The sequence below is a fragment of the Gossypium arboreum genome, chromosome 8 (genome assembly GCF_025698485.1).
Source record: "Gossypium arboreum isolate Shixiya-1 chromosome 8, ASM2569848v2, whole genome shotgun sequence".
NCBI classification, from domain to species: domain Eukaryota; kingdom Viridiplantae; phylum Streptophyta; class Magnoliopsida; order Malvales; family Malvaceae; genus Gossypium; species Gossypium arboreum.
The window spans coordinates 33,717,927-33,731,044 of NC_069077.1; the positions used below are offsets into that span (position 1 = coordinate 33,717,927).

At 28.0% G+C, this 13,118-nt stretch overlaps 1 protein-coding gene across 1 annotated transcript; it reads left to right on the plus strand.

Annotated features, from left to right (window-relative positions):
* Positions 1–9,011: 9,011 nt before the first annotated feature.
* On the plus strand, positions 9,012–10,242 carry LOC108460024 (transcription factor MYB78-like). Its single transcript, XM_017759409.2, has 3 exons — positions 9,012–9,306; positions 9,404–9,533; positions 9,627–10,242. The coding sequence occupies exons 1-3, from the start codon at positions 9,177–9,179 to the stop codon at positions 10,126–10,128; spliced, it is 762 nt and encodes a 253-aa protein (XP_017614898.1). The 5' UTR covers positions 9,012–9,176; the 3' UTR covers positions 10,129–10,242.
* Positions 10,243–13,118: the final 2,876 nt, after the last annotated feature.

A 13,118-nucleotide genomic window follows, 5' to 3' on the forward strand; every position in this document is an offset into this window, starting at 1 on the left:
AGGAAAAAGATGAGTTTCAGACTGGGATAGATGTTACAGCTACAATTGGGTTCCTCACTAGTTTTGAAGACATTTATAGGCTTTGGGTATGTATTTGTTTCAAGGTTCTTGGATGCTGATTTTTTAGAGAAAGAGAAATGGAGATATAAAGCTACTAACCAAAAAACAATTGAAATTTAGTCCAAGAACTTGTTAATTCTTTCATTTTTTGTATATAATTGTCAGGTATGAATTTTAGTCCAAAAATTATCATCTGGTATCAAAATTTGTAATATTAATTGTGGTTTGGAAGTTAATTTATTATTATTCAATCTTTGTTTTTTATTTTTTTATAATACAATTAAGAATCATCTAATATTTTACAAATCTCAAATGTATACTTATTTCATTTAAAATAGCTTTTATAAAATATTTTCAGAAAATTTGTCAAACACCAAAAAATATTTTACAAAGATCTATCCAAACACTAGAAAAGTAAGTCATTTTCCAGAAATTATTTTCCGGAAATCATTTTCAATTAAACAAACGGACCCTTAATTATTCTAATTGACAATGCAATCATTCTAAGCTATCAAATATTGGTCGACTATTTAACAAACATGAACAATTGTAATTAGAACAGAATATGCACAAATATTGAAGAACTAAGAAGGATTAAGCACAAATTAAGCCTCATGAATTTATTGATTCTAACTGTTGATAATCCTTTTACTAGAAAAAATGATTTAGAAATTCATAGAGAAAATAAAATGCAAAAATAAAATAGGACTAAGGTGGCAATCCCTAGGTCTAGGCAGTGGCGAAGTTAGAAGGCTGGCAGGTGCCCCGACCCCATTTAAAATGAAAAATTATTATTTAGCCCCTTTAAAATTTTTTAAAATTTTAAATTAGTAAAGGTAAAATTACACTTTGGCTCCCCTAAAATTTTAAAAATTCGATTTAAGCATTTTAAAATTATAAAGATATAAACTATAAAAAATTAAAATTTCATTCAGCCCCCAAAAAATTGTTCTAGCTTTGCTCCTGGGTCTAGGTATCTCCCAGTCTTAACCTAATGATGTCTATTTATGGGGAAAAAGATAATATAATGGGGAAAAAAACACAAAAGTGTCATTAATATGAAGTAGAATTTTTCTAGATTTCTTGATAATTTTTGTGTCAAACTTTCAGGCCATTTTTAAGCACTTTGATGCTTTTTGGGCTTGAGTCATGAAATTAATTCAATTAGATCTTTTAATTTCTTTTGAATCAAAATATCATGAGGTTAAAATGGAATTTTGTATCTTAAGTTATGGTCAAAACATTAAAATTGTGTTGAAAGTCTAATTTGCAAAAATTTTACTAAAAAAATTTTAAAGCTCATTTTTCTATAATTATTCTTTAAACCAATAATAAATAAAATATAAGTATAAATAATATAACTCAAAGAAAAAAATATTACAAATAATTAAAAGATTACGTAGATATATTTTACCTCGAAAGTAATAAACTTCTCAAATTAACCAAATACTTCCCTTTAACATGTATTGGATTCTAACAAATTGTTTTATAAATTTTAATATTACATTTAGTTTAATTTTGTTGCACTAATAAGTAGATAAAATTATCAAATAATTTATTGTCCCAATGACAAGAGCATTATGTTGTAGGCATAAAAGCTTAGATTCAATTCCAAGCAACTCGATTCTCTTCCTCCAATTATCAAAAAATAAATAGATAAAATTTTCTAAAAAAAGTTAATATAACATAAAAGTTATTTGTAGTGCTAGGTATTAAATTTTTTAATAAAGTTAAATAAAAACATTAAATTGTCAACTTTATCCCTTAAACTGTAACTATTACTAGTTTTTTCTTTCAAATCAGAAAATAATAATAATAATAATTAATATTTAATTCAATTACTAATTTTTATGTATTAAATGAGAGCACAATTTTTATTGTGAACTCGAACTAAAAGAATGTATTAAACTCCATCACTGTGCTTTAAAAAACTATTGTTTGGAAAGTTTTTCAGAGTCGTCGCTTATTCAAAGATACGGTCAGCTAAATGGATGCTCATGCTTTTTAGTTTCTTTAATATTAGTTGACTACCCTTCCAGATAGCCATCAAAACCCTTCCTTGTAAAATTTTTAGAAACTTTTTTTATGTATTTATATATATTAAATATTTATTTATAATTTGTAAATATTTTTAATTTTCTAATTTTTAAAAATAATTTTATTTTATTTTATAATTTTATATAAATTAAGGTCAAATTAATAAAAAGTATAAAGTTAAAGACTAAATTTATTATTATACCAATTAAAACAAAAGTCTTCTATTAATTACGTAACTATTGGGTGAAAAGAATTTTGAACTATTGGGTGAAAAGAATTTTGAAAATTTTAGTAACCAATTTATACAAATTTTTAAAGGAAAAACAAACCAATAAATGAGGCAAAGAAGGAGAGGATAACAACGTAAAACATATAATTTTAGAATACTATATTCTTTTAATAGATTTTTACCTGTTGATTGGGTGTTGTATAATTTTTTTTTTTTCAAGTTCAAGACTATCATATCACTGATAAAATATTTATCAATAAATAGTAATTCAGTTCAAATAATCCATATTTAGACGTTAAAAGTTTTAAATTTAAGATAGAATGTAACGATACAAGGGGAAAAAAATAGTTTGGATAAGATTGAACTTTGTCTACTTTTTCAGGGCTAAAAAGCAATCGTGAGAACATTCTTGTCTAAATTAGAAAAAAAAAATAATGCTTTTGATTATATGCTTGATCATTGGCACACTGTAACTTTCACCTTAACAAGATAAATTCTCTTCATTTTAGCCACGCAAGTATCTTTTGACCAAAAGGGAAGATACATATCTTTAGAGATACTGAGAAGCAGCTTGTAGTTGTGGAAGACCTTTCGTGAAAATTTAGTGTAGATTCCACATTCACTACATGTTAATAGTAGATAATGAGATACAATTTTCCATATCGCCTTAATTCATGCTTCTGTAGCCTACCCACAATCTAATGAGCAAGTGGGATTGGCAAACAAGAATATCTTAACAATCTTAAAAATGAAATTAGATAAAGCAAATGATTATGGGGAGAAGTGTCGGGGATCTTATGGCTATTAGAACCATAAAAACCCAAGCCACAAGATACACATCATTCAGCTTGTTCTATGGTACATTGGTAGTAATACATCCAAAAATGGGCAAAAACACTTTACAAACAAAATATATCAATATCCACCAATAATAAGAGTTCTTTAAACAGCAATTTGGATTTATTCTAAGAAATACAATAGGGCGTTGTGGTAACTAACTTGGCACAGTCATATCAAGTCACAATATTACAATAAAAAAGTAAAATAAAGAAAATTTCAAGGAGATTTATTTTTATGGAGTAGTGGGGCAAGTAAGACTGCAGCCTGTAGGAAAACAGTAAAAGCTCTCACCTAAAGTGGAAAACCTATATGAAATATGTGTATGTTAATTAGGGGTCAAAAAAATCGATTCGATACGAAAAAATTAAAAAAAATTTAAATTTCGAGTTAATCGAATTGAGTCGTTTAAGTTATTCGAATTATTTGTGTCAACTCGAATAAGAAATTTCGAATTTTAAGTTTAAGTCGAGTTGAATTTTTACAATTCGAATAACTCGAATAATTTAAATAACATATTAGTATAAGTATCATTTTGGTCCTTATCAATTTTGAAATTGAGCAAATTGGTCTCTCTTAACAAAATTACAAAAAATTAAAAAATTTTAAAATTTTAAAATTGGTATTTTAAAAAATTATAATTTTTTTAAAAACCTAAAATATATAAAAAAGTTGAAAATTTAAAATTTTATAAAATAATAATTTTGGAATCTAAATAAGTGATTAATGATTCAAGTTTATCATACTAAAATATCTTATTATTATTATTATTATTATTATTATGCTTTAAAAAGTTTTCAAATATATATGGTTTTAAATTTATGTGCTCTAACATGAAAATAGTTATATTGTAACAAGATTTTAATTTGACATTATTAACTTTTCTAATTTAACTCGAACAATTTCACTCGATTCGACCGAACGCTCACACTTAATTCAAGTAATTGAAAATCCAAAAAAAATAAAAATAAAACTACGTCATTTTGATAAATATTTACCTAGTAGCCTTACTTTCCTTCCCGAATTGCCCCACTTTCCCTTTTTCTTTACTCAAAATTTTTCTAAAAGTTTGCACTTCGTCTACTAGTTAAATAATCGGTCAATGTAAATGCAACATTAAGTATAAATAATAAGATTCGTTAACTCGACTCGACTTAACTCAAAATTTTTTGACTCGATTCGACTCGATTAAAAAAAATCAAATTGAGTTCAGTTGGTAAAATAAGATTCGTCAACACGACTAACTCGAAATTTTTTTACTCGATTCGACTCGACTTGATCGAATACTCATCCCTAATGTTAATCATCTCAAGAAATATAGTCTTTAATAAACAAGAATTTTATTACGTACTTTTGTATTTCTAGTGATAAAAAGGCAAATAATAATATTACAACTTCCCAATATCACAAAGAGTACTCAAAAATAAAAGCATAACAGTAAAAAGTTCTAAAATCTCAACAAGGTAACAATAAAAGGAGTTAGTTATCATTGACAAAAGCATTTGCGAGAGTAGAATTAGTAGCACCCACTACAAACAACATCAGCCATGACATTGACAACTCTAACATCTACAACCCCTTTACACATTTTTAAATAGTGACGAACATCACAAATCCTCCATTGATGGATTCAGTAGATAAAAATTCTTAAGAATCAGACAAAGTAGTTCGAAAGGAATGTTGGAGAGGTTAAATGGCCCATATTTCAACTAAACCTTGTAGTAGGCCTAATTTTTATGATCAACATTGTTACTAGCAAGTTTTCATGAATTTCTCTTATTTCAATTCCTTCTAACTTTGCTATGTTAGCCTTCTTTGGTGCTAATTGGCCACAAAGAGTGGAAAAGTCCTTATCCTTGGACCACCTTATAGTGTTTAAATAATCCTTTACCTATACAAATATCACTCTCTAATTGTTGTTTTTGGCTCTTAAACCATCCTACACAATTTCCAACTCCCATCGTTGTATTTGCAAGGCCATTTCTAGATCTTGCTTTTCCTTAGGTAAGCTTCTAACATTCTTGTTAAATTCACTCAAATACATAAATATTAGTTAAAAATGGAAAATAAGAGTTATTCAAAATATTTAAACTAGCAAATTAGAAAAGAATACAAAGAGTATTTTCATCTATCATGTGTTGAGAATAGTCACTATCCAAATACCATATTCCATCCACAATTGAATTTAGAGAATAATGTGCTTCCAACATTTAGTCTCCTTCATCCACACTTGTTTTTGCTTTCTCACAACTAATGCCCCATGAGGAGTATGCACTTCCTTAGACATTGCGCACCTCCATCTTAAATTATGCAGCATTTTGAAGAAACAAAGTCTTATATAACCAAGAGCACCACAATAATGGAAAACCACTTTAGGGGAATAGACAATCTTCTTGGGCAATTTGAACAACATTGGCTTAGAGCTTTCACCTATTTCTTTCGAACTAAATGCTTTCACAAAGATTGTAGAACTTTTCACTATAGCTTTACCTTTATCAACAAAGCCTAATCCTCATTTGCTTAGATCTCTCCTCTCAACTATTAGGATCTCATCAAGTGTTTTTTGTTGTTGGTATTAAACCTTTCAAGTGTAAGTTTCGTATCTACAAGTTCTTGCTTTACCTTTACAACGATGTCAAGTTCCTCAACAATGAGTAGTTCTTTTTCTTCCACCTGTTTAACCAACTTTGCATTTTCATCCTTCAACTGATTATTTTCCTTAAGCAATTGAGTAATGATGTGAAATACTTGCCCCTATTTGTCTAACATCACTTTATATGTCTTCAAAACCGCCTAATCGAATCCAATATCTAAGACTCTGTAACACTCCTTACCCGATCCGATTGTCAAATTTGAGCTACTAGATCTCACATCCGTTGCCTGAGCAATTTCAGTTAAACAAACATAATTTTTCTATCAATACAACAATTTATTCTAAATATATGATTATTGAATCATTACATCATATCATATTTCAAACCGGGGTTTATACGAGCCTACGAAAGCTCTATTAATAACCTGAAACTATTTGAGGACTAAAATGTAATGTTTTTAAAAGCTTTCAAGCTGATGTTGCAACATCAATAGTTCAATGTCGCGAATTCCAGGACAATATACAAGTTTCCTTATTCAAGGACCTAATTGTAAAGTTTTTCCAAACTATACTAGATGGACATTGCAACCTTGGGTTTCGATGTCGAGACTTCAAAGGGTGGCGTCGCGATATCCAATGGGTAGTGCCACGACCTTGAAAGAAATAGCTAACTTTCCAGCCTAGGACCAATTTATAAAACTTTCAAATATTATAAAGTCGACGTCGCAACATCAAACAAGGGATGTCGCAACGAGATAACCTAGTGTCGCAATATTCAAAATAGTCCACTAAGTTCCTATTTCCATACATTTTCAAGCTAACATAAGACTACAATGGTTGGTTATAAGGCCTCAACTTGACCATTTCCACACCTATAATAGATTAATATACAAACTCATTTCCAAAGCGATTCTAATTATTTTTTTATTATGTATCATTTATTAAATTGTTTGAACATTCAATTTTCGGTCTAATTGATTCAAATGTAATTCTAGTCCTAATATAATAAGAGGTTGTAAAGATTAGGAATTTGTACTTTTTAATTAAGAAATATTATTTCGTGCACCATAAACACATGAGTCTCATATACCATCAATTGATAATAGCATGATATTTCATCATTGGATAAAATAAAAATTAAAAAAACTTATAAATAAGTACTAATAATTTTATTTAAACATAAGTTAATTATTAACTAATTATAATTATTACAAATAAATAATAACCCTCGAATTAAGGATTTAGGGTCTCAAATTTATAGTTTAGTGTTACCAATATTTATTTATAATTAGTTATTATTTAACTATATTTAAATAAAATTATTAGTATTTATTTATAAGTCCTTTAATATTTTATTCTATTCAATGACGAGTTATCATGTTATTAATCACTGGTTGTACATGAGATTTATGCTCTAACGAAGATCAAATATTTTCTCTTTAATTAATTTATTTAGTCAAACATCAAGAAAAATTAAAATATTTGTGTTAGAGGTTAAGATAAAATATAAATTTTTGAATTAAAATTTAAAATTTCTAGTAAAAAGATTTACATTGAATTATTTATTTTAAAGAAGGACAACACAATTTATTGAGCCAACTTCTTGGGTAACTCTTTGGATTCACCTATGTAAAAATACTTAATGCTAAATTTTATCATACCAACGGTATGTGTGAAAGAAAATATTGTATTTAAAAGTATATTTATAAAATTATTTCAACAAATGATTACTAGTAGAGTGGCATGAGACTTCTATTTAAAATTGATAATGATTTTCCCAATAATATTTTTAGTTGTTTTATTTAAAATATTTTTTATGTAAAAGTATTAAAAGACAAATTTATACTTATAATAATATTAATTACTCTTTAAAGTAAGAGTATTTTAATAATTTTACAACTAAATTGGTGACGAGTTGACTCTGATATAACTTAATCAATCATTTTATATATAGTATAGATTAATTAAGAAACAATTTCAGTAGAATAAATAAAAATAACTTCAAAAATTCTAAATCAATTCGGCGGTTAGTTTTTGAACTCAAATTTTGGTTTATTGGTCGGTGTTCACCTTCTTCGAGAACAATTTGAGTTCAAATCATTGTTGTAAATCAAAAAAAAAAACTTCTTATCTAAGGGCGTGTTTGACAAACCATAAAATTTTTAATTAAATGAAAATTATTGAAATCAAAATTTTAACCAAATGTATTTGATAATAATTTTAATTTTTACTTAATATAAGTTTTTAACAAAAAAGTGTTGAATAAGATAAGTAGGTAGATAACTATTTATCACTTAGTCTAAAAATATTAAGTTTATTTTATTTTATTAAACAATAAAATAAATTATCCATTTAAAAATAATTTAATAATTTAATAAGATTAAAATTAAAAATATATAAAATCTTTTAAAATCAAATTTTACTTCTATCAAACAATATAATTATATTCAATACTTATATTTACTAATTTAGCAAACAATTTTTAATAAAATTGAACACTTAAAAATTTAGGACTAAAAATTAGTACTTAATTTTATGGCACTTATATTTTAATTTATCAAACACATATTAAATATTTATTTTTAAAATTAATTTTACTTAATTTAAGTATTAAACACATATAAAGAAAATTATTTGATATAGCGTCAGTAAAATTTTTAGACTCCAAAAAAATTGATAATTTGACAAATATATTATAAAATGTAATAAAAATAAGATAATTATCTTACTCGCAACCCGGTTATAGAAAATAAAAACTTTACTACCCTACCCTTGATATAATATAAACTTGTTAGTGCAGTAATGCTTAGCCCGTGAAAAACGGATAGGATGAAGTGAAAATGAATTGAAATTTAAAGAAAAGAAAATGAAATTTGGAAGCTTTCCATTCAAGTTAGATTTAAATGTTTTATAATTAAATAAATTGGATAATATGTGAGTGTAAATTCATCTAATCTAATTTTTGGATTAAGGTCAAATTGACCGATCCACTCTCTAATTTCATAATCCTCACATGTTGTAAACCGCAGCACAAACACATTGAAAACACTGCCCCACTAATAATAAACAAAGCCAACCCATCATTATCCTTAACGAAACGTCTGTCCTCGTACATTCTACTCCTTCACCCTTAGTATTAAAATGTTCTTTTTCTGCCCAATTGTGCGTGTGAGAAAAGTCAAACAGTCAAACTCAAGTCAAATAAAAATGAACCCACAAATGTGTCTTGCGCGTTCTAATTTTTCGTCTTTTTAATTTATTATGCTAAAAAAAAAAGGATGCATTTTCCTCTATATAAATCCCCTCTATTCTTAATATCGTGTTGTAAGGTTAGATTGTTTACCCTCAGTTCTTCCCCACAGAAAGTAACCTATTTTCAGCTCACAAATCGAGGTTTACGAGAGCGGTTTCATATCTGAAATGACTCCACAAAGTAAAGAAGATATGGATGTAAGGAAAGGTCCATGGACTGAAGAAGAAGACTACATGCTCAAAACTTATGTCAATGTTCATGGTGAAGGTAGCTGGAACTCAGTTGCTCGCTTATCAGGTAATCCATACAAAGAAACCCAATATTTTTCCAAGTTTTTAAGCATCTGTCTGCATACCATATATGATTTTTTTTTTTATATACTCCAATGATATAGGATTGAAAAGAAGTGGAAAAAGCTGCAGATTAAGATGGCTGAACTACTTGAGACCAGAAGTGAAACGTGGGAACATAAGTCTCCAAGAGCAGCTTTTGATTCTTCAACTTCATTCTCGATGGGGCAACAGGTTTATTTTAATTTGAATCCCATTTTTTCTTCCATTAGTCCATAAATTTTGTGGATTGTTTGAGCTAACTGGGGTCTGGTTTTGATGGTGAAGATGGTCAAAAATTGCACAACAATTACCCGGGAGGACGGACAATGAGATAAAGAACTATTGGAGAACCAGGGTCCTAAAACAGGCAAAACAGCTTAAATGCGACGTTAACAGCCAAGAATTCAGGGACACCATGCGTTGCGTTTGGATTCCTCGTCTGATTGAACGGATCTGTGCTTCATCCGGATCCCCCTCGGCTCAACCCTCCACCGCCTATGAAAAGACGAGTCTCCTGCCCGCGTTATCAGGCACTTCATCAGACTCCCAGGACGCCGAACTCTCCTCCGTTTCAGACCTCAAAGATTGTTACAACCCACCAAGCAATTCAAACAACCCGAATAGCTTACAGAACGGGAGGGGTTTATGGTCGGAAAATTTAGGCGGCACTTGGAATATAGAGGATGGGGTTGGATTTCAGGCGACGGAGGGTGGAGAGTCGATGGAGAGTGTGTGGAACGAAGAGAATATTTGGTTCCTAAGACAGCAGCTTTATGATATGATATGAATTAGTTTACGTGTGAGGTATCAAGTTTTATATGTTGAACTAATCTGAAACAGTAGAATAAAATTCACTCTTCAAATTAAACTTATTGACCACTTAAATTTTCTTTTCTAAAAAGTAATGTTATAGATGTGGTAACCAAAGACTGATGCACAAATTTTAGTACCCTTAGACAGAGATTGTATTAATAATTGATGAAATTATATTTAACTTAGTTTATCTACCACCCTTATGTCTTGTCTTTTGTAATCCAGTTTTGACTTATGAATATCACTGCCTTCAACGTACATGTCAATGATTTAAAATATTAAATTAGGATATCAGCCTGAAGTTAACTTAAGAAATTACATTAAGATGGTAAAAGAATGAGATAATTATTTTATTATTAAATGTTAAATATTAAAATTGAAATTAATTGCATTCTGTATACATACTAAATTACAGCTCCATAATTATTTAAATTATTCAATTTTGAATTACACTTTTATAAATATTTTAATAATATAAAATTAAGATTTAACGATGAATTAACCTTCAAATTTTGAGTATATTCATTCAATTAGTGACTAAAATTTCAAAAAAGTTATCATTTAGGTTTTTATGCTTTGAAGTTTTCTATTAGTGTACTTTTTTTTAATTATCAAAATAGTTATATCGTCAATCATGTTCAACAATTTAAATAATATTACGTTACATTAATTATATAAATAAAAAAATATTGTATACATGTATACATGCGGCACAAAATTATTATTGAAAGAAAAATTTAAGCTATTAGTTATAATTACTAAGCATATAAAAAGTTAGCTTGTAAAATTAAGAGACTAGATTAGCTTGTAAAATTAAGAGACTAGACTTACTTTATTTACAAAATGCACTTTCAAAACCAAATTTCTAACAATTAGATTAAGTGCTAAAACTCTCTATACCTTAATTTATGCAAATCTCAAATATAAAATGATTTTAGACTTACTAATATACGAACTGATTACAATCATAACCTTCACTAAAATAGCCTAAAAACCAACATTAACAATATCCTAATAAAATCTTGTATAATTTAAAAATATTCAAAATAAATCTTCAAATCCTTCAATCCAATCTCTTTAATTTAAAAGATTGGATACAATTTGCAATAATACAATGCTTCAAATGATGGTATCTTTAAAGCACAAAATCAAGGCAGAAAGGCAGAAGTGTTTTGTTTCAAAAAAAAAAAAATATTAATTTCAAATAACACAAATTATACAACCATATCACATCCAACTCTTTAGCGGTAATAAATATTTGTGATTGGTTATCAAATGGAGAATCTCAGTGTAAGCCCACAGAATTTGGTAACTTTTTGTATGTAAATTAACGCAACAAAGATCTATTCTGAGTACTGCCTTTTCTGCCAGTCTACCACAATTTTACCCAGAAAGATTTTATCTCAAGTAACTAAAATAAACAAAATACTTTTACAAGGAAAGTATCTAATTTCTTTAAAACATGCAAATTGCTATGTACTCATATTCGGTGGAAATTAAAAAAAAAAATTGAGAATAGGGTAGACATAAAAATTAACTGCAGAATTTATGTTCTCCAATTTCGTCCTTTTATTCCTTTTAACTTGTGAGTAATCTGTGAATTCCATGATAAAAGATTTTGTTGAAATTTGTTAAAGTGTAGAAAATAATAAACATATTTAGCAGAATCTTAGATTCACTTGTAGAATTTTGTTTAAATAATTTTATAAATATATTTTTAATAAAAATATTTTCATTCACCGGTTATTCTCTCCAATAAAATCTAGTAAGAATAATTATGTAATAATTAACAAAATTCTACACGAAACCAATAAATTCAATTAGAAATTTCTTTACCATTCCACCCACAAACATAATTACTCTTACTAGATTTTATTGGTTTCGTGTTGGATCTCTAAATAATGTTTGTAACACCCCGAGATTGAGGTTAGAAGAATTAAGGTTTGTTGGTTAGGATCAGTGGTTCAGATGAAACTTTAAGTTAGCTTTGCGTTTTAAGAATAGAGTTAGTTTGTTGGTTTGGTGGTAAGGTGTTTATTAGTTTATCCTCTAGTTTTGTGTTTGAATTTTTGCGTGAACAATCGGTCCTTTTTTTTTATTTTTCTATTATGGATAGCTAGGTGGTTGAATTTAATTGAAATTGGATTTAGGAGTATCTGATGGGGAGTAAGTGAGGTTAAGAAGGAATTCTATTTTAGAAAGAAAAAAATCCCAAATTCTTTCACGTTAGTTTTCCCATTTTCTTTTTACGTCACTTTTGTTTTGCAAGTTCGGTTTTAACTCTTTGGTTTTTGGGTATTCTCTTTTCCCCAACGTCCTCAATTTCTTCTTGCTTGTTCTTCAATTTTTTTTCTTTCCTCTTTTTTTTTTTCAATATCATTGTCGGTTGTTGTCTCTTTGAAGGTTCGTTTACTTCGACACATCGTCGTTCAAATCGTTTTGAGTAGGAGAAGCATTGGTTTTGTGATGCCTCTTTGATCAACTCTTAGTGCTTTAGAAATGCGTTTCAGGTGTGTGTTCTTAACTATATGTAATTAGGGGTCAATTTGGTGTTGAATTCCATGATTTACAACCGATTTTGGAGTGATTTTCGAGCCACACGGCCGTGTGACCTCTGCTTAGGGATTTATTTGTGCATATTAAAATTACGTGATTTCAGTTCTGTCGTTCATATAAATGAGTATGAGATGTGGTTTGATAAATTTGCAATATGAAATGGTTGGATATGATAGTTGGAAAATCTGCACTATCTATTATGATATTTTGTAATTGGATTGGAGAATGTTTAATTTGATATTATATATATATATATATATATATATATATATATATATATATATATATATGTAAGTATATGTTTTGTGAGAATTTTGCATATGCATTGTGGTTGCCATTGACAATGAAGAGAAGGAAGTTTGATTCGATAGTTTCACTGTATTACTATATTTTAGCGATAAAACTGCA